The 23,714-nt window shown below is 36.6% G+C and overlaps 1 protein-coding gene and 1 long non-coding RNA gene across 2 annotated transcripts in view; both read left to right on the top strand.

Annotated features, from left to right (window-relative positions):
* The window catches only part of LOC133524990 (AT-rich interactive domain-containing protein 2), a 61,512-nt gene that overhangs the window by 13,603 nt on the left and 24,195 nt on the right, over nucleotides 1-23,714 (top strand). Inside the window, exons 12-15 of the mRNA XM_061861170.1 lie at nucleotides 19,212-19,381; nucleotides 20,290-20,405; nucleotides 20,552-20,634; nucleotides 21,486-21,605. Of these exons, the coding sequence (XP_061717154.1) occupies nucleotides 19,212-19,381; nucleotides 20,290-20,405; nucleotides 20,552-20,634; nucleotides 21,486-21,605 (489 nt within the window). The remainder of the gene's footprint in view (nucleotides 1-19,211; nucleotides 19,382-20,289; nucleotides 20,406-20,551; nucleotides 20,635-21,485; nucleotides 21,606-23,714) is intronic.
* On the top strand, nucleotides 9,309-17,609 carry LOC133524977 (uncharacterized). The gene is made up of 2 exons (XR_009800499.1): nucleotides 9,309-12,624; nucleotides 13,294-17,609. It is a non-coding gene; the product is annotated as an uncharacterized LOC133524977 (long non-coding RNA).

The raw sequence follows: 23,714 nt of genomic DNA, 5'->3' as shown, positions 1-23,714 counted from the left end.
CTTTTAACATGAAAATTGCTTCTTTAATTACGTAATTTTATTTTAGATCGAACTCATCAATTTTGTTAAAACTAACTAAAATAGTACATTACGATACAAGTATGTATCGTACAACGTTTCACAGTACATATGACCCTTTAAATGTTCGACACAGTAACGTAATATGCTAATATTCGCACTAGTGCGGTAACGTAGCACCATATCGACGGTCCCAAGTAACACTGTCGGATCTGCAAAATGACTACTTTCCAGCAGAGCCAATCAAAGTTTTGCAAACAGGTTTTGACTCTATAAAATTGTCAAATTATGATATTAACTTATAAAATTTGGGAATAGTTACTATTTTTAGATACTCTAAAAATGTGCATAAGTAAAAATAAGAAAATACTTGAGGAAACCTCAGAAATAGTACAACCGACATTTTTGCCTGGAGATTCTTAAACGATTTTGTCGGATGTGTCACATACTACTTTTTTGTTTGGATATGGTTCATATAAAATGGTCGTATATTGTCACTAACGCCTTTTTTTATTGGACAATAGATAATAATATGGGTCGCATGTGTCATTTATGACTAAATTACCTGTGTTGTGCATTTCTTCTAGTGGTGAGATACGACAGTTAGATGATGTGTTATGTGTTTAAAATAAAACATTTTAATTGATATATGATTTATTCCAACATATGAGAAATATATTGATTTAGATAAAACAAAATAATATATATATTACATATATTATTGATTCAAATCAACATTAAATCACAGATTACTATTAAACGAATAGTCAACAAAATATGTCATTAATTAGCAAAAAGGACTACACTTTAAAGAAGAAGAAACGCGACCTTTAATCAGTATCACTATCAGTATACGAATCACCTTGCACGTTTCTTTTTTTCTTTTGGCCTTTCTCCTGGTGAATGAGAGCCTTATAAAATTGATGGTATTTTTCCAGGATTATACCACTATTGCTCAAATCGACTAAATCTTTGTGCTTAGCATAAGTCAAGGGAAGTGGTCCATCATAAGCATTCATGAGTTGAAATTCTTTTGCTAATCACTGTGTATTGTTGCGAGTTGGACACTTAACAACCACAATTGTTTTTGGAAATTGGCCAATTTGACATTTATATTCAAGCCTGTCGAATTCTGTTTTATTCACCTTCACTTCCCTAAGACGATTCCATTGCACTTTTTCATTAGATATGTTCTTTGCCCAATATTTAGTTTTAACAACTTTTTGATATTATAAAAAACACTCGTGCCCATTTCATGAACAACATATGGCTCACCTTCTGACTTCGCCCATCGAACTAAGCAGTACCACTCCTCAGGAACATAAATCATTTTACGCACACTAGCTCTTTCTATCACTGAGTGGACGCTATCACCCTCGTTTTGAGTATGACCTTTTTCTAAAAATCGATGAGTGATAGTGACATTAAATTCTCTGGCATATACAATGTAAAAACAATGCGATTTCGGTTTTGACCGCCACAGTTGTCAGACCAAAAGCGAAATTCCTCGACACCTTTTTGAGCATGTTCTTTTATAAAATTGTATTAGATCCACGTTTTGCAATGCAACATATAGCATTTCCCTGTTTTATCACCGCAATTATACACAGTACAATTTTCTTTATGGACTTTTCTTTTTTTACTCTCTCAGTTTTATAAGTTTTTTTACGTGGCTTGCTTGTAGAAGGCGTGTAAGGGCTGCCAATAGTTGCAACCGTTGATGGCATTGGAGCATCAAAATCTGGATATGTAGAATCATTCTGAATAGGCGAACAATTCGAGCAGAATTGGCTATTGCAATTATGATGAGATGAGTGAATAGGAGAAGGAACTGGTGTATCAGACGCATTTTGTGGATTACTTTCTGAATCTAAAACAGTAGTATCTATCACACGAGATGATGTAAGGGTAATATTATGCATGCCTGGAAATTTATCCTGCGGTAGATTCTACCTCTATAATACCTGATAAGACACGAGGAGATCTTCTCGTCGGGTTATCTATTTCTGTAGGCATTTCAGGGAAGTTTTCTAACTTTACATCAAGATTTCCAATTACAGTAACGTTAACTGCACTTGAACTAGCAATATATGGTCTTAAAGTAGAACTTTCATATTTTTCTAAATCTGCTGATGATGGTGGTATAATTTCTTCTTCACCTGGAATCGGTGAAACATCCTCGTCACACTTGCCATTTTCAATTTCGTCATTAAAAACATCTCTGAGTAAATATTGCAACTGGATTAAATCATCTTCATTATGCTCTGGAATCGGCGATTCTGGTGCAAGGTGCACCGACGAAAAACACGTAAATTATTAGTTTTCACCGATGTGATTAAAAACGTAATAGTATATAAAACGTAATAAACTAAATGGTAGCTCACTCTAAGGCGTATGTGGCTAAAGCGTTACGGCTTATACAAGTGCAAGAGCAAGTGCTCAATACTACTACTTCATTACAAATGATAAGTTTAGATAAGTGTGAAACATTCAGCAGGTATAAATAATACAAAGTCTCTTTAAAGTAGTCAGTTATGCCACTTAAAACTAGAAATAATCTGATAAAATCCATACAAAATTGTCGGATGTGTAACTTACGACCTAAATAGTAAATAATTTTCCGTAAATAACGAAGGTAGTGTAACATAGAACATAAGCAGTAATTTTATATCCATGAAATAACGTCGGATATGCTATTTACGACATAAGTTATAATTTTGTTCCATGTAACAATGTCGGAAGTACCACATACAACACAATAAATTGTCATAATCCAATGAATATTGTCGCAACTACCATAACCAACATTATAGTATGGGCACACCAACCTAGTTAAAAAAAATCTAAATAAACCACAAGAAACACCACGTATGGTATTTTTAAACAATAAACAAATATTGTAATATTTATACTTTAGTGACATTGTACTTACCCATATTATCTTCAGAAAAAAGGATGTGACTTGAACTCACGGCATTTTGTGTCTTCTTTTTTCGTGGAATATTTTCACTGCCTGCAGCCAAAACTGATTGTAACATCCGTTTGGACCGATTACTTGCCATAATGATTTAAAACATCAAAAAATCTTGGCTTTTTTAAATATGTGCCGAGGAGCTCGCGAAGTCGGCGCTTATCCATACAATATTGTGGGTACTGGCACAAACGACCAAGTCGCCCTACCCGCGTACCCGCTAACATTGTTGCAACGCGACATCCGACATTGTAAACCGGACGCTGTGTAAGATACGACATTCTTGTGACATATTATTTCGGAAAATAGAGAGAAATGTAAAATTCTGAAAATGTCATATTATAAATTTGGATGTTTTAAGATCATTAATGCAATAAAACGAAAATGACGATTTTGTAGATCCGACAGTGTTACTTGGGACCGTCGAATATGTACTGTAAATACCAGTTCAATATCAATGATAACTGCGATGCCGGACACGCACGGCTGTCTGCTCAGTACTCAGCGAGCTGCGACCTGAACTCACGGCGCCTTAAGGCCACAAGGTGACAAATCTTTATAGCGCACGGTCCCTATTGCTACTCACGATTCTTTGTCCTGCCTAACTGGTGGTAATAATATAGATTGTCAACGGACCGACGCTAGTAGACAGCGCGAAGAGAGAGCTTTTGAACTTACCATACCATGGTAATATTTCCGATAACTTTGTACTCTAGTTGTAATAATTGATCAAATACGGATATAGTAAACACCCCTATAAAAGAACAGGCACCAATGATGGGATGGTATAGACAAATCCTGTAAAACAAATATTTACCATCAGCTTTTAATCGCTGTCAACATTTTACCATAAACAAGAGATAAAGAGCTGCTTCAATTTATTTTGTCATTGATTTTGTTAGTTTGAAAAAGAATGGCGCCATACATCCCATGACTGGAGCAAAAAACCACAGTTTTAGTTGGTTAATAATATTGAAACCAATTGCAGTTGCTTTCATTAAATACAAAGAAAACATAAATGATGAATTGGACATTCAACTTTTAAAGTGTAAAGCGGTAGAAAATTTACAGGTGTCGGTGATTGATCAAAAATACTCCAAAGGACAATGGGCACTTTTGTATGGGGAGTGTCCCATGGATGTATACTGTTGAGACATATGTTGTTTTAAAGCTCTTAATCGTAGTATTATTTTATTGTATGGCACCAACCTTGGACAACTTGCAGGGACCGAGCTATATAAAAAAAGAAGTTGCGCATATAAGCAGTTATATTTCCTTATACGCGAGATATAAAAAGTTTTAGCGTATTTTATTCGAAAGAATATAAAAAATGCTTTATGTTTTTTGTATCAACACCAATGATAAAGTATTTAAAGGGACACAATGTACAGTTTTAAAAAATCGCCATTCTAAAAATTACTTGATACACAGCGAAATAAGAGTGTATACAAATGCCATGTATATCATGTGAAAAGTATTTTTATAAGCTATTTTTTGTATAATATAGCTGGGGTCAAATCGTTGCAGGGATCAAAATAAAACCATTTAATGAGTTAATTAATTGTAGTTAATTACGCCGTAACTTTTCTACTCAACGCCAGATGTCGCTCTAAAGCAAAATTCTACTTGACGTAAAGCATTTATACATAGCGGTAATCTCGTCAGTCTTACTCAAAGAATATAATACTCACTAGGAGAAGAACGCTAACTCCATACAAAAAAATGCCCCTTTCAAAAGTTCGTTTATACTAGTGGCGCTCTCTTTGTATCTCAGTACTAAAATTGACAACCGGTTTAGCCTGGCGGGTTTTGGTAGGTAGTGATCCAGTTCTAGCTAGTGGTTCTGGGTTCGAATCCCGGCGACGGAATTTCTTTTTGTATTTTTTCATTTTTTGTTTTTGTTGGGGTGAGGTTTTTAAATTAGTATCTATCAAATAAAAAAATATTATGTTACATATTAATCAAAATCACAGGCATCTTTTGTCCTAAGAGATAATGATATCTATATTTTAAAGTTTTTTCAATATAAAAGGTAACAATACAGTTTATTATCAAGTTATAAATATTTTTATTCCTATATATTAGGATCAAAAGAGCTTAATTCGTTCGAAAAACATACAATAGGCAGGAAAAAAGTCATTTTCTATACAAATTTATGTATCGGACGGGGCTTGTTGAACTAACTGTGACACTTCCATATAATATCTACATACCTATATGAATTTTATTCAATGAGACCACAGGTCGGTAATTTCGGTTCATTATTGATGTGGGTACCAAATAGTTAACCTATCCTGTGCGTGTGATTATCTTTTGATTTTTTTAAGGCGTTATTTATATTTAGGTCGTCTATTTTTAGCGCATGTTTTAATTCCCAGATCACCTTCATAACAATAAATAGAAGTCATTAAAATCTTCATGATAAAAACAATTTTATATATATACATATACTATTTATTGCATTTAATATAGCTTTTTATATATCTAAAACATGATCTTTGGCACATCTGATTTTACTCCACAATTGCAATTAGTGTAACTTATAATCATATCACATATATCAGCCCAAAAAACTAAAAATTACATGAATATATAACAGACAAAGTTGTTATTACATCTAGCCGACTGTCGGACACTTTCTGCTCCACAGCTCAATGCAGCGGTCTTGTTGATGGTCACCGAGAAACTACAACTAGTCGGAATTATGTGGCGGATCCGTGCCTTTTGATTTTGAGCCTTTCCAAGGAAATGATGGATTATTTTCTCAAGTTCACCCTCTAAAACAAAACAGTCACATTTTAAACAATACTATAACCTATGTCCCTAATTACTAACCTTGCTAATAGCTACCAGAGTTCTAAATTGCCGGCTAAAACAATGTAAAATTTTACATCTATGATGAATTTTGATTGTAATTTTGGATGCGATAGGGCGTCCGTGGGACTTAAGAGGGTGGTAAGATTAAATTTATGTATTTGAATTTGGCAATAGTACACTTATTTTATTTATAGATTAAAATATTTCTTACCTTGAAATAATTGTTGTTTCTTAGTTTAGTACAATGGATTAAACTTTAACCGAGTCTGAGCGGAGATACTGTGCGGTGGATTTTTAATTTTAAAAATTAATCAATAAATCTATTTCAAGAACATAAATCGTTATTTAATAATTTTATATGAAAACTGATAGTTTTGAAAATGAAAATAGTCAATTACTTTGACAGCATTGACATTGCAGACTTTTATCTATGTTATAACCGGCCAGACCCAAGTGCAAGGCTTTATGGATATACCGATATGTGCCTCTGACCTCCATAGATTTTATGAACATAGACAAAGACAAACTGAAATAGGTAATAATTTATATAAAATAATAATAATTTACATATGGTAGTGTGACATAAATCAAAATATTTGATAAAAATGTTTTTATTTGTTCCCAAAGTTGAATAGACAAAGTCAGATAGGAGCAATGTTGCTGTAGCAAAATATTTTTATATTAATAACTGGTATCTATTTCCAGAGCGTCAGACCTCACATGCGCAATTATGAAGCGTCATATCTTTCTAAGGAAGTCGACAGGCCTTGGTCTTACTCCATCATTTTAAAAAGTATAGACTAGTTTATGGATTTCTAAAGTTATGTCAAGATGACTCTGAATATAATAATGTCAACAATAATTGTCAAAACACGCAATTTAAAATATTCAACATTGTAATTACAAAATAGTATATTTTAATGCGCTATAATTTTCTCCAATCGAAAGACACTCCATTCCATTGATCTCGGAGAGTATGCTCCTTGATGATCTTCACTATTCATGGGGTAGGTAAGATAAAAGTATTATTTTTTCTCGTATAGCTACTATATAGCGTTCGACTCCATGGAAAATAAAGGCTCCAAATTATATAAAAAATGTAGCATATATATAAAGTGCAATTTAGATAGTATTCCAGAAAAAAATGCGCCAATGTAAATGCTGAAAAGTTTCCTATCGTATTGTTGAACAAATTCATATCTACTTCTGATCTACGCGACCTTAGAAGTTTGGATTGTCCTACCTAATCATTTTACATTTTAATGTTTTCAGAACAAGAATTATTTTACTTCCCACTGTCTATGTAAGGAGACTTAGAGCGGATTCATACTTTACTATACGTGTCGTGTCGAATGATAGTCCCTATGTCAGTTTCTCCAATTCTATTTTGCGTAGGATAAGTTAAAAAAAATAATTAACAATATGTGTTACCGTATTTTTATTCGTGAAATGTTACCTATATTTCTAAGTTAATGATTGTACTATACTTCCAAAAATATGTCTGACAAACATTTTACATGAAAGCCATTTTTCCACGTAAAAATGAACTGTTATAGGGACCACCTTTTGAATTTATGATAATTTATTCATATTTTAATGTAGGTACTCTGGTAATATTGCAGGCATTATATCAGCACCAAATAAATGCTGTGAACCAGATATCTAAAGTCTTTTAAGCGGCGAATAACGTTTCCAAATCGCATTTTCTTTTGACATATCTTATTTTTTTCTTTTTTTTTTGCTCTTTTTTTCACGACCGGTTTGGCCAAGTAAGTCGATGATCCTGGGTTTGAATGCCGGTAAGGGCATTTATTTGTGTGATGAGCACAGATATTTGTTCCTGAGTCATGGATGTTTTCTATGTATTTAAGTATTTGTATATTATATATTATTATGTCGTTGTATGAGTACCCACAAAACAAGCCTTCTCGGCTTGCCGTGGGACTCAGTCAATTTGTGTAAGAATGTCCCTATAATATTTATTTATTGTTATTATTATCGTATGTCCTATCATGGAACAATAAGGTTACGGACCGTGCGCGGAGCCGAAGCAACACGTAGAGCCCTTTGGCCACCTTAATGAAATGTAAGGGGTACTCCGATCGGATGCTGCCCTTGCCCGTATTATGGGTCGCACGCAGAGGCAGCACCCGCCAGGGTGTAAAGATTATTTGAGAGTTTATAGAATCTAAAATGAACCGGGCTATTGGGTAAAAGCGATGGAATAAATACTGGGCTATGAAATAAAAAAACCGGACGCCTACCTAATAAAACGGTATTCAATTTTATTTCCGGCAGACGGCGACTCGCCCCCACAAAAAGCGACATCTAGGATGGCTCTTGAGCCGGTAACACCGGTGTGAGCGGCTCAGGGGTGTTGAGAGGTGTACGCCGCTTTCTACCCAAGCAGCTACTGTGCCAAATCGCGTCTTATGCATGGTTCACTTCCACCCCTGGAGCTTATAGCTCTAACGAATCCACTGTGGCCGGCCGTCTAAGGCAAGCCAGAGGCAGAGAATCCTGTCCCACCCACCCTCCTTGCAGGTAACAGAACTCCCCAGGAGCACTCGGGTGTGTAAGGTCGCTACTCCCCAACTTATTATAATTGTTATTACTTTCAGCATTTTTAAGTTGTTCATCGGACACTGAGGCCATTGAAGTTTCAAGCTGGCGGCATCAAAATGGAGTACCTAGGTACTGTTTCAAATAAATGGGTGGTAAGTAAGTACATTTGGTGAAGTGGAACTGCTGATGTTGATCAGAAACAGAACTCTTCCACGCGCGTGATTTGTCTTCTTTGCTGTTTGTAGCGAGTAAGTTTCAAGTACCAAGGTTTTTAGGAACCTTTGTGTCAAGGTAAAGGTCTGACCATGGGTTCCATGACGAAGCGAGGGAACACCTCAAATCTTATAGGCATATAGTCATTTTGGATTTTCATCAATACCTTAAGCTTTTTCATTCCCACTAGTGGCATTTAATGAAGTGGAACTACTGATGTTGACCAAAACGGAACTCTTGAACGCGCGAGAGTTTTCTTCTTTGTTTTTTTTATGATATAAGAGGCAAACGAGCAGACGTCACACCTGATGGTAAGCGATTACCGCCGCCCATGGACACCTGCTTAACCATAGGGGTTGTAAGTTCGGTGCTGGCCTTTAAGATTGGAATACGCTGTTTTCTTAAAGTTTTAAATGTCGTATTGGTCCGGAAATACCGCAGGCGACAGATCATTTCATAGTTTAGCTGTATGAGGCAGGAAGTTTCTAGAGAAATGCACAGTTGAGGACTGCCAACCATCTAAGTGGTGATAATAAAAATGTTGTAGCGTAGAGCGCTGACGAAAAGAAGCGGCAAGGATTAATCCGAGCAATTCGATGGAACACTCGCCGTAATAGATTTGTCCTGATAAGTTTGTAGAAAGTAAGGTTGTTAAGAAACATCTGTGTCTAGATCCAGGTCTGATAGATACCTCAAACCTTATAGAAATACATAAATTTTTTTTTTGGATTTACATCAATATCTTTAGGCGTTTTATTAAAAAAAAAGCTACATTTGATCAAGTGGAACTGCTGATGTGTTCCAGAACGGAACTTTTTAACGCACACGTTTTGTATTCTTTATTAAGCTTGTAGTGAGTAAGGTTCTTAAGGTGTACTTAATACATCAATGTCCAGTTCTGATGATGGGTTTCATGAAGAATCGAGGGAATTCCTAAAATCTTTTAGGCATACATGTAATAATTTCTGGGATTTTATTTACATATCAAGCATTATTATTAAAAAAGTGTAATTTGACTAAAAGTAACAGCTGATGTTGACCAGAATGGAACTCGCCAACTTGCGCGCGATTTGTTTTATTAGTTAAGTTTGTAGCAAGTAAGTTTTAAGTATTAAGGTTTTTAGGAACATATGTGTCAAGGTAAAGGTCTGATGATAAGTCCCATGAAGAATCGAGGGAATTTCTTAAATGCTATAGGCATATATGTAGTACTTATTGGATTTTCATCAACATATTATCAACTTTTATTCACAAAAGTGACATTTGATGATGTGGAACTACTGATGTTGACCAGAACGGAACTCCAACGCGTGCAATTTTTCTTCGTTAAGTTTGTAGCAAGTAAGGTTCTTAAAAAACATTTTTGTCAAAGTACAGTTCTGATGATGGGTTTCATGAAGAATCGAGGGAATTCCTAAAATCTTATAGGCATACATGTAATAATTTCTGGGATTTTATTTACATATCAAGCATTTTTATTAGTAAATTGTCATTTGACTAAGTGTAACAGCTGATGTTGACCAGAATGGAACTCGCCAACTCGCGCGCGATTTGTTTTATTAGTTAAGTTTGTACCAAGTAAGTTTTAAGTACTAAGGTTTTTAGGAACATTTGTGCCAAGGTAAAGGTCTGATGATGGGTCCCATGAAGAATCGAGGGAATTTCTTAAATGTTATAGGTATATATATATAGTACTTATTGGATTTTCATCAACATATTATCAAGTTTTATTCACAAAAGTGACATTTGATGATGTGGAACTACTGATGTTAACCAAAACGGAACTCCAACGTGCGCAATTTTTCTTCGTTGTTAAGTTTGTAGCGAGTAAGGTTCTCAAGAAACATTTTTGTCGAAGTACAGTTCTGATGATGTGTTTCATGAGAAAGCGAGGGAACTCCTCATTCTCCTCAATTCTTATAGGCATATAGTCATTTTGGATTTTCATCAATATCTTTAGCTTTTTTTATTCACATTAGTGGCATTTGATGAAGTGGAACTAGTGATGTTGACTAAAACGGAACTCTTCAACGCGCGAGATTTCTTTCTTCTTTTGTTTGTTGTGATATAAGAGGCAAACTAGCAGACGAATCAACTGATGGTAAGCGATTACCGCTGGCCATGGACACCTGTTACACCATAGGGATTGTAAGTGCGGTGCCGGTATTTAAGATAGGAATACGCTCTTTCCTTAAAGTTTTAAAGATCGTATTAGGCCGGAAATACCGCATGCGACAGATCATTTCATAGTTTAGCTGTATGAGGCAGGAAGTTTCTAGAGAAATGCACAGTTGAGGATCGCCAACCATCTAAGTGGTGAAGATATAAATGATGTTGCGTAAAGCGGTGACGGAAAGAGGCGGCAGAGATTAATCCGAACAATTCCTCGGAACTTTTAAATTTGTAGAAAGTAAGGTTCTTAAGAAATATCTGTGCTAGACACCAGTATCTAGTGTCTAGGTCTGATGATGGACACCTCAAACCTTATAGAAATACATATAGTTTTTTTTTTTCATCAATATCTCTAGGTGTTTTATTTAAAAAAAGTTATATTTGATCAATTTGGTCTGATGATGGACACCTCAAACCTTATAGAAATACATATAGTTTTTTTTTTCATCAATATCTCTAGGTATTTTATTTAAAAAAAAGTTATATTTGATCAAGTGGAACTGCTGATGTTGTCCAGAACGGAACTCTTCAACGCGCGCGATTCTTATTCTTTGTTAAGTTTGTAGCAAGCTAGGTTTTTAGGAAAAATTTGTGTCAAGGTCCAGTTATGATGATGGATTCAACGAGGAATTGAGGATTTTAAATCGATTTGAATTCTCAATTGGGAGGAATTGAGGATTTTCGTCAACATATCAAGTTTTTTTTATTTGAACAAGTGACATTTGATGAAGTGAAAACTGCTGATATTGAGCAAAATGGAACTCTTCAACGACAAGTATTTTACCTTAGGCGTTTTTTTATTTTATTTCGTTTATAGGATGTAAGGCTTTTAAGGAACATTTGTGTCAAGCTCCAGTTCTGACGACAGGTTCTACGAGAAACCGAAGGAGCTTCTCATATTGTATATTGTGTAGTCACTTTAGGATTTTCATCAATATTACAAGCATTTTTACTCAATAAAGTGACATTTGATGAAGTAGAATTGCTGATGAAGAACGGAACACCTCAACGACTTCCAGATTCTTTATTTTTATTACTCTTCTTTCTTTTTCATTATTCTTAGAACAGGTATTTCTACTAAGTGAACCGAACTGCTACTATTAAAAGTAGGTAGGTAGGTTAAATAGGTTAGAACGGTAAGGATTATTATGTATAGGTAAGTAGTCTTTCTTTTAATTAAACATAGGTAAGTAATTCTATTTAAGTATAAGTATCTTTAAAAAAAAAACATCAATCGACTCTTATCTGTTACTAGTTCCAGTTTCAGAGTATAAAAGCCGGGTACACAGCTAGCCAGGTTACGTTAGGTAATAAATAAATAAATATGTAGGGACAATCTTACACAGATTGGCCCCAAACTAATCAAAGCTTGTACTATGGGTACTAGGCGACGTTAAACATACTTATTTAGATAAATATATATTTACGTATACACAAAGAAAACACGCATGCCTTAGGAACAAATATCTGTGTTCATCACACAAAGAAATGCCCTTACGCGATTCAAACTCGGGACCATCGGCTTCATAGGCAGGGTCACTACCCACTAGGCCAAACCGGTCGGCAAAAGGTAAAGATAATTAGGTAAAGACAATGAATAATTAAACGTATTATAAATTGACACCAATATCCATCAAATAAGTAGTATAACTAGGTATGCTAAGAGCGGGCTTCAGGCCATTACGTCGCACCTTTAGAATGAAACTAATTTGACTCAAAAAGTACGACTACTTTATATATGTAGTTTGGTAGAACAGTAAGAACTCACTATATGTGTCTCTTTTTCATGCGGTGAAATCCCCCCACCCGGAAAGGGTAGCGACGCCCATTTTATCGACTCTCGAGTCGACTCCAATCTGATACTAATAGTAAGTAAGCCCTTATTTAGTAAGCAAATTGTAGTAGTCATCCCTCTTAGTAAAAGAACGGAAGTATTGTAAAGATACTACTTTTTAACCGACTTCAAAAACTTTTTTTTTGTATATATGTTAAGTAAGATCTTCGTCATTTCTGAACCAATGTTGAAAATTAGTTATCGTTTGAAAGTGGGTATATAGTTCCAAGATGGTCCTATTTTTGACAAAACCACGAGGAATTGAAGGAACTCCCCAAATCTTATAGGCGTTTTTTAGTTTCATCAACAGACCAAGCATTGCCATTCAAAAAAGTGCTATTTGAAGAAGTGGAACTTCTGATCAGGACCAGAAAAGAACTCTTTAACGATGCGTATTTCACGCTAGACGATTTGTCTTCTTTGTTATGTTTGTAAAGAAGCTACTTGCTTAACGAGGTTTAAGGAATATTTGTGTAAAGGTCTAGCTTACATCATGGGTTCCATGAGGAAATTGAGGCAACCTCTCAATTCTTGATGGAACTTAAAACTGTTTATTGACATAATTGTCGATAGGTATCCCATCTGCTCTAATTTACCCCACTTGACGGTACTTACATGAAAAAAAAACTTCTCTTAAAAATAGGAAACCGACTTCAAACATAGGTATTAGAAAACAATACAAAAACTGTTATTGTATTTTCAGAAACCATACGGCAATAATGAGGATGCATCGACATAAGAAGAATCGATCATGGGCAAGATAAAGTTCAAGAAAAAAGCAAATATAATGTGTACTTGTGTGTAGTCAAAGAAAGTTGAAAAATAAAGCATAATTAATGGCCATAGAATACAGAACCGATACACGAACATTAAGACTATTAAAAATAGACATATAGGTTGATCGTACTACTCGTACTAATGTATTTCTTTTGTTCAATTATATTGCATTAAAGTTAGATTCTCTAGGTATATATTATTCATAGGTTCTGTATTCTATATGAATTGTTTTAGTGTAATTATTGTACTAAATACCGTTGACCGCCTGTCAACAGTATTTATTTCTACATTACTATCACAGATTTTAGGCCCTACAGTAGTTTTTGAATTAGTATTTACTATGGACAAATATAGCGAAATGTGAGTTTTTACCTAAAATATCAATCCAGGAGAACATATTGGAGAGACTAGAGATAATACACCGCTTTAAGGGCGGTCGCACACGGGATTGACATCTGGCGTCTAGATGGTGGGTGGACCTCAGCGAATTTCAAAGAAATATTTATAAACATCCAATGACGTTCGGCTCGGATACCAGATCTTCAATCTCCTGATTCCTGTGGAGTCTCCAGGTTCCATCCTCTCCACGTGTGGGTCCTAGGATTTTTTGCGCTGCCAGACTCCGATGACTCGGACACGTAGTCCAGATGGGTGAGGATCGTGCAGCCTGGAGGGCGTACTCTGAAGTTCCAAATGGCCAAAGACCGTCTAGACATCCTAGGTAGGTCCCGCTGGAGAGACGAAATGCAAAAAGACCTTAGCGAACTCGGCGCCGTCGACTAGATGGAAACGGTTTTGGACAGAGAAGCATGGCGGTCTTTGGTGTCGGAGGCCAAGATCCACTTCGGGTCGCTGCGCCACAGCAGTAAATAAGTATTTATAAACATATTGTACCTTCTGTGTACCTAACCCAAAACGAGATATTTAAGAAAAAGTCCACCCGCCATTCTGACGTCAGGATTGCGGTTGGACATATGAAATCTTGCATTATACCGCACTAAAAGTATGCAGTTATATGGTACAGTCGCCATCAGATATATCGGAGTGGCCGAGGTGCTCAAACATATCTAAACACGCACTCTAACCCCTTGACAGTAGAGGCATGTTCAGATATTCGTGGGTACCTTGGCCGCTCCGATATATATGATGGTGACTGTACCTTCAGTGTACCTCTGTAAATAGAAATAGAAACCGGTGTACCTCTCCCCAAAACAAGCTAGGCTAAGCTCATGCACAATATAACTGCATACTTTTAGTGCGGTATAATGCAAGATTTCATAGGTCCACCCGCCATCCTGACGTCAGGTTGGCGGGTTGACCGTTTTGTAAAATATCTCGTTTTGGGGAAAGGTACACTGGTTTCTATTAAAGGTACACTGAGGTACACAGGAAGGTACAATATGTTTATAAATATTTCTTTGAAATTCGCTGAGGTCCACCGCCATCCTGACGCTTACCATATATCTAAGGACCGACCTTAGGGGCAATAACGATAGTGCTAGTTCAGTTGTTTCATTCACAAATTCGAGCCAATCGTGCTGTCTAACGCAACTAGATGCGATCAATCGCGTGCGTAATGCGAACTCATCAACCAATCACGTTGTGGTACTTGTGGCGTTAGACTGCACGATTGGCTCAATCAAACTCGTGTGCGTAACACCGCTGTACTGGTCTCATTCTTATTGCCCGTAAGGCCCGTCCTCAGATATATTATGTCAATGACACAGTCGCGATTTTAAAAAATCCACATCGCTTCTGCTACCAAATTGTTGAGCATAACGTTTTCCTATCCATAGGTTCCATCTGTCCAGTAGGATCCACCATCTCGATCCACCAGATTGAAGAGATTGTTACTTAACTGATGGATCGAGATGATGAAACCTACTGAATAGGGCGGGTCGATTGGCTGAATTGGATATAACAAAGTACGCTTATATGAAACACTGCTCCGGTGTGCGAGTGAGACAGTCAGGCCAATTTGAACTTGCATTTGACAGAAAACTGATTGTCTCCATCGAACGCTACCAGTTCCATTGCCGGCCTCTTCGCTGCCTTCTATAGTGGTTCAATCCTACCTTGCTTGTGAATAAAAAAGGGGCGTGCACACCGATATTAGAGTAATATTGGAATCATATCAGTTAGTTGCGGGCGTCTCGCTCGCACAAATACATGCATATAAGTGCGAAATGAACGCACGAATGACAGCTAACTGGTATCATTCCAATATTATTCTAAAATTGGTTTAACCCTTTACCAGGCCAAGGGATATATTCCACCCACATCTTATATCGTTTACCGTAGTCAGGTTTTAACTCCAAACCACCTACAAAATATTTTGTCAATCCCTGAAAATATTATTTTATGATCTTCATTCAGAACACGCTTCTAAATTGCGTAATATATCTTCGGCAGCCGTTTAAATTAACTTGAACGCTAATTTCAGTAAACTACGGAGAAATTCGAACACTTTCCATAATTTCTATGAAACAGAAGTACATAGGTCGAACAATTTTTTGATATTTTGTAGATTTTGAGTGTTGAAAGCTAATGTAATCGTAAACATTGCTAAATATTCATGCATTATTGTGTATGACCAGAATTAGGATGTGGGTTGACATTATCCCATGGCCTTATTAGAGTTTAACTGTGTGGGAGCTATTTTTCCCATGGCCCGGTAAATTGTCTTGTCATGTCATAAAAACTCACGTAAGTAAGTAGTGATTGATATAATGTTTCGTAGGAGATTTGGAGTTAAACCTTGACTATTATAACCGATATAAGATGTGGGTGGAATATATCCCTTGGCCTGATCAAGAATATAATAAGACAAAATCTAGTATGACAGTTCATTACTTAGACAGGCGATGGGATAACCGTAACCCACATTTTTATTTCTGGTTTAAAGGAAGATCTCCGACTTTCATAAATACATTTTTTACAAGGCGTTCAATACGGTTGCAACAGCATATAAAGTACGTATTAAGACACGCTGGTTCTTCGGGGCCTGGTAAAGGGTTAATGTCAGTTGCACTTTCGAATTGGCCTACATAGCGATTTCCTTAGCCTGCACACCGGATCGGCGTGTGGGCCAGCATCTACCTAATGTAAAGCTACCTCATTAGGTGCTTTTAGCCTTTTGAACGGCAAGAACACCTAAAGATGTGGTGAGAGAAAGCCGCGCGTCCCTCATGCACTAGCTTTACAGCTTGCATTGCGACCAATGTATGCCGCTCACCGCCCCGCCGGTCGCGTGGGTCCAACCCGCGGCCGGCCCTAGAATACGTACTTTACATATAAACAAGAGCACGCGAGCATTTTGCGAGTTGTGTATGTGTACTTGTGTTATCTAGGCGCACAAACGGTTACAATAACAAGAAGTGTACACCGCGTGTGCAGTCCAACACGGGAGCACGGGTGCGATTCGAAAATAACGCGCTAGCGACGCATTACGACATTGATACTTTACCCGTAGAACGCCATAAACAAAAACGTTACTCACACGCCAAGGTCACGGGCGCAAGTGAGCTTGAAAATGCATGAGTATTACATTAGGGACTTTAACAGCGATTATAACAGCTAGAATCATTAATGTGTTCCTGGCCCTTAAATCATGTCTAGTGACGGCGCCTTTAGGTGTTCTTGACGTTCAAAAGGTTAAGGGCAAACGCTAGCAAACGCTAGCTGGCGCTAGTGCACGGAGCGGGCAAACACGCGCAGGTGCCTTTGTAAGTAAAATCAGTCGCACGCGTCCGCGCCAGTTAGCGTTGCTCATACTGTAAGCCCGGACGGACGCCCTATGCCCTAAACCTTACTTGAAAGTGTGAAGGTTACTCTGACAGCGGCTATATCAGCTATAATGTATTTATGACGCTTTGAGCATAGCTAGTTACGACGCCTTAAGGTATTCTTGGCGTTCAAAAGGTTAAGGGCGTTTGCTAGCTGGCGCGAGTGCACGGAGCGGGTGCTCGGGTTGTAGGTAAAATTCGTCGCACGCGTCCGCGCCAGTTAGCGTCGCCAGTTACTGTTTTTCGTTAACCCGCTCCAGCTAGCAAACTAATCGCAAATGGTCCGAGATTGGCGCAATAACCATGCATTCCCTTATCTGGATCTGGATGCACCTATTCACCAATGCTTGCTTTAAAGTAACTTGTCGACTCGTCCTGATAATATTTGTGCGACCGTGAAGAAAATGTATGCCGTCAGTTATTTTTCAATTTATATGAAATAAAGGTGTTAAATGTATTCAAAAGTTTTTATTTCATATGTATATATAATGGAACGAAATACAGCTACTATCTTAGCTTGGCAAGCAGTTAAGAGTCGCTGATGCTTGTAATGTATTCACTGCGTTAATTTAAGCATTAAGATTCTTTATTCTCACTAAGCATTTGACAATTCACTTACATGAGAACTTAAAACTACACAATTTAATCCTGCTTCATATGGCAAATGAAGGGAACGTTGCTTTGAACCGCGACGCAATCTCAAATGTTTCACTTTTACACAATTTTCCTGCAGAGAGACAAAACAAGTATGTACATAGTACCTTTTTACGATTTATTTTATCGTAACATATAAACTTAGATTTATTTTCTTGCTGCTAATTATGGTACTCCATAAATACATTTACTTACCTACTTATTGCTTAGGAATCTTATTTCATGTTTAATAATAAGTTTATATAACGTTTCTAGCGGGACATAACGCGAACTTTAAAAAATGTAATGCTTTTTCTACCTTTATCACTCGAATATGTAAGAGCAAGAGAGATAAATAGACGAAACTTACTAGTTCAAGGTAACCACTCGTTTTATTGTCAAAGTTCCGAATTAAACAAACTTATTCTTCGGTGACATTTTTTAGCGTTTATAAGCGACTATACGGATCCAGCATTTGCCGCTCAATCGGTTCTCCTATTGCACGCAAGATGTCAGTACTAGAGAGGATTTGAAAAATCATAATTAAGTAGTTTAGTGCCATTTATTGAGCGGTAATAATTTTAAAAAATATATAAATTACTTTTTCATTATATTTCAGGCACGCAAAGTGATGTAAATGGTTACAAAAGTAACTCTATATGAATGACATTTTTTAGTTCCAGTTTACGCCGCAGCGCATGATCAAAATTATTAATATCATCTTCCCTGGACACTTTCGGTCTTTGGTGTCATATAAGTAATTAATGCTTAATTGAAGACCTTCCAAATAGGATATGACTCAATTGTATATACCAATAGTAAAAATTACCCAAACTGCTACCGAGGCTCCATCTAGTGCCAGGTAGAACAAACAAAGCGGCATTTACCACAATTAATTAACGAAAAAACTAGTTTTATTACCGCCCCTGCAAGCATTTGAGTGCAAGTATATATATATTAAAATACCTTATAAAAATGTCTTTTAAATGATATATATGGCTTGAGTATACACGCAAGTTTCAGTGTTTAATAGCAGTATTTTTAATTCAAGCATATGTTATATCAACTAATTCCAGCCCTGTACGTACTTAAACGTAAGTAGTGGTAAACAGAAATCTAGAATTTCTCATATTCTTTCATACAAAACACCTAACAACCGGCTACATAACAAGTACTTTGTAAAACAACAGTTTATATTCGCCACTCTTTTTTTTTATTTGCTCAGTCCCTGCACGTTATCCAAAGTTGGTGTCATACAATAAAATAATGCTAAGAGTAAACCCTTTCAAACGAGATATGTCTCAACAGTATACATCCATGGGACAAATTGCCCATTCTCCTTTCTCTTCAATGTCCCATGATTGGTGTCGTTAACATAACATATATTCAGGTATGGAATTGATTTATTTTTTAATTTTGTACGCAGGAAAACGAGCACTTTGCCCAAGCTTGGCTCCGTAACACATACGAGGCGCTTCCAGTCGGCGACAACAGCACTTGCGACGCACCAGAACTGTACCGGCAGTACCTCGCCTGCTGCGCCAAGCTCAACAGGAAGGGGCTCATCGCGCCCGCCAACCTGTCCCGACTTGTCAGGTAATGTGCACACAAGTGGCTCTGTGAGCTGTGTACTCTACGACTCCAAATCCGCCAATTTGAAGAAAAAGTAAAAAACTGCATCAACAAAAAAAATCTATGTAATTTTTAAACCGGCTAGCAAAATTCCACGAGAATCAGTTCAGTACCCCTAGTGTACATTTATTCGATAGCGAAACGTGACGTACGCGTTTGCGTTTAGTCTCATTTTGTATGGGATTTTGAGTTTCGCTTGGCGCGCTGTTTCTAAATCCTATACAAAATGAGACTTAACGCAAACGCGTACATCACGTTTCGCTATCGAATAAATGTACACTAGGGGTGCAGAGGTGTGACCTGTATAGCGAAGAAAAAAAAGAACCATGTTGAAATAGAGACTCTTTGTCCTGACTCGGTCAAAAAGTGTGCTCCATGACATATACGAGGCGCTCCAAGTTGGTGACAACAGCACTTGGGACAACTGGAACAAGTGAAGACTTGGAGAGTTCCAGAAATCGGCAAAATCACCTGACCTAAATAATAAACATGTCAGCAAATCCAAGCGCTGTTAGACCAAATGACATTGCAATAAGATACTAATGATCATATTTTAAGATTATTAGTATTGCGATACAACGAGGAAATGCCGCCAGCATCCTTGGTACAATGCCTCAAGGGCCTATTTTAGATATAAGCTAGTTATAGTAATAATCTGTATATATCCATTATGTATATTGTTATTGTCAATAAATAGATTTAGATTATTATAATGTAATGTTTACCCAGGTATTGGCTGTTGTATTTATAAAATGTTTTTATTTATTTTTCATGTCACTATATGATGTTACTGTAAATGTTGTATTGTAAAAGAGCCCTTGAGGCCTACTTGCAGAATATTTTTTTGAATTCATCAAAAATAATTATTATAGGACCGTATTCGGCGGCACAGTGGGCCCAAACACCATCACGTTGTCGTCAGGCGAGACGCAGCAGGTCTACATCGGTATTCGAGCTAAGAACCCGCAGAACAGAAACCCACCAGCAGGTAAGTTGTTTTTTAAATCTTCGCAAATATAACTGTTTATTATGTTACATTACAAATGACATAAAATATTCTAAATCTGTAAATTAGTGAAGGAGAATGGATTTTATGCTAATCTATATGCTGCCAAATGTATTATTTTTGCGTAGGACCCGCGTCACCAATATTGAAAGCGCAGCTGACGAATAAAACGGCGACGGTGGAAGTCAAACCTGCCGTATCGCAACCGCAGGTAAGTGCAACTATTATTAGTTTGTTATATAAAAAAATATAATTCTAAATTTAAAATTAAATACCCATGACATAATTATAACAACACCATCTAGAGAGCTAAATTCTACCTAAGGACTATCGCTGGTGTATCATTTTGCTTAACCTTTACCCAAAACCGAAACCAAATCGTCAGGTGACAAGCAAAACTCACTAATTACTAAAAAAATGATTAAATTAAAATTAACCTTATTTTAGCAGTAATATAGTTCATTATTGCTTCATAGCCATAGTTGTACTTGTGGTGGTAATAAGTAAGTTTTGCTTGTCACCTGACGAAATAAGCCAAACCGTTTCGGAGATAAAATAGTATGGTCAGCTGCAGAGACTGGTGAACCCCCCCCCCCCCTGCATAGACCGATTGTATGTAGAGGGTCACCTCTATCTGCAACTAACTGTACATTCCTTCCTTTATACAAACAAAAAGTCAAAAACAACGCCCTTCCTAAATGCATGTACCGTTACCGTTCAGTAAAAATACAAATATCGTTATTTGTTTAGCATTTCACGCATCAATGAACGTCTACTAAATCTCTTTTTTTTATACTACGTCGGTGGCAAACAAGCATCCGGCCCGCCTGATACTCTTAATGCACTAGTCCCAATACTATCTCGTATATTATTTGTGTTTAGGATTTCATTTACTGCTTAAAATCCAGATCTGTGAAAATTTAACACCGCGCTATATTATAAAGGCTCAATTTCGGCGGATTTTTAGACGGACGCACGTTTATGTGGCTGTTATAAATTTTGCGCAAGAAAATTGTTGATATTTTTTCCCACAGTTGCTTTCACGTAAATTTCTGATTCCAGGCCGCGCCCCCCCCGCAGCACCCGCACCTGTCGCACGCGCTCGAGGCCAACGCGACCAACACAACTCTAATAAAACACCTGCTCGCCAATAAAGTAAGCCCCGCCCTACAAACGCAACAAGTAAGTCGCATATAACACTACTAACATGTTTGCTGTGGACGTCGTAGAACGCGTGTATCACCGATGCCTCTGGAGTTACGCGGCGCGAAAACTGTATGAGGATTACATTGTGCAATAACCTCTTGTATCGGCGGAACGTGGATTCGCGCAGGAAGTTTTGTATTCTAATTAATTATTCATTCATTTTTATTTTGCACTTGACTGCGACTTGTTTGCCGACAAAAATCATAATCTTTTTAATGATTTTTTACGTTTTTGCGAATGGTAGCTTATTAATTATCGTCATATTTATCGTCATACTTATTGAAGCTTAGCTGTAAAATTGTATCTCAATAAATATTAATATTAGTACTCAATACATACGAACGTGGATCCGCGTTCACGGCATATGAAAGGATAAAGACGGTATGGTCAAAATTGTAAGTTTAAATGTTCTGACTGTGGTCGATCGTCCTACATTACCCAAACGTGTTATCTTCGAATGAACTGCCACTTAAATTTGAACCATAAAAGTAGAATGGTAAAATGGCTTTTTAAACGGGCTTGTTCCTTCTCACTCATGAGGGATTTGGTAGCTAACCACGCTGCATAATAGAACTAATGCCCTTTGTTTAACAGATTAAAGTTTAAGCCGAAAAAAATACCTCAGAAAATGTCAACTATAACGCGATAGCGAACCCGATGCCTGAAGGGCGAAGGGCTAACATAACTCTGCAGTGAGCAATAATTTTAACGTTACGGAATCATATGGCGTTCGCGCCGCGTTCTCGTACTTGGCAAGTGAGGGGGAACTAAATTGTGGGTGTTAAGGTCATTCAGAGGACAACGGTTGATATACGCGTGATTTAGAAAGTGTGTTTAAAATAGGGTATCCTCACTATATGAAATATAATGATGAAATTTTGCTAAAACGGTCATGTTTATTGTTTATGTTTTTTGACAATTTCGTGGGATAGTGGTGGTACCCTTATTTGGTGTTTTTTTAGATATACTGTCGAAAAATGGGAAGCCTTGGCTTAACATATTTTGATAATGATATTTTTATTTATACATATACCCTGTTAATTAAATAGTCCAATCAATTAAAAAAAAATGTTTCTAATATAATTAGTTCCTAATATTAAAGGCAAAAAAAAGGAATAATGTTAAAGGCATTTTTAACACGGTATATAATTTCATGGGGATTATTTTATTTAGGCGTTTTATTTTTCAGTTCGATTTGTGTTATAATTTTAGAGAAAGAATGTGAAGGCTGATGGAAAAACGGGTAAAAGAGTTGTCAAAATAACGATGACTGGTCCTAAACAGAAATTGCATGGGTTTAAAGTGTTCATTGTGAGTTTTTTTAAGGTTTTTGCGTAGAACAGTATTGGATGATCGTAAAAGTGTTTTGATTTTGCATGGTTGTGTTGATTTTGCGTTTTTTTGTAGCTTTTAAGTTGGCAAGGGAGGTTATTAGTAAAATTACCAGCTGTTTGTGTAGTCTCGAAAACTGCTGCGCTAAGCAATAAGAATTAAGACATATTTGAAAATACTTACAATCAATCTAAATATGTCAAGAGGGCGCTGTTATTCTCATGTATAGAGTGACAGTTCAGTATAGTATGAAAAATTTAGTTTCAATGAAATTCCGCAATATGGCGCGTGATCATATATTACTGGTCAGGCTTTAAAAACAAAGAAAGAAATAAGCAATTTAATATAAAATCTTTCTAAATGATTATTAAGATATACATTTATTATTTTTGAGCTTACCTATATGAAAATCTTTACAATCTGAGGGCGTACCGCGAACATCGTTATCTCTATTGCTCGTGCGTATTCGAGTGATAGAGAGGCAAATATACGAACGAATTGGTTCACAGTAGGCCTTTTGCTTTCTGTAAATATGACCGACTTAGACCTTACATTTTATATTACTTATGAAAAAAATTGTGTCATTAAAAAAAAAGTGTCATTTTCAAACAAAAGGTACCACAATGTCTCTTGCCATAAGGACGCTCTGGCAGGTTATTCGTATACAGATACAAGCAAATTTCGTCTTTATGGTAAGCAAGAAAGTGATACCTCTTGATTATGGTCTTAGCGAATAGCTTTTGGACGTTTGTA

This window comes from Cydia pomonella, chromosome 14 (assembly GCF_033807575.1).
Source record: "Cydia pomonella isolate Wapato2018A chromosome 14, ilCydPomo1, whole genome shotgun sequence".
Taxonomy (NCBI): domain Eukaryota; kingdom Metazoa; phylum Arthropoda; class Insecta; order Lepidoptera; family Tortricidae; genus Cydia; species Cydia pomonella.
Note: the sequence above shows the minus strand (reverse complement) of the source record. Positions and strands in the feature narration are given on the sequence as shown.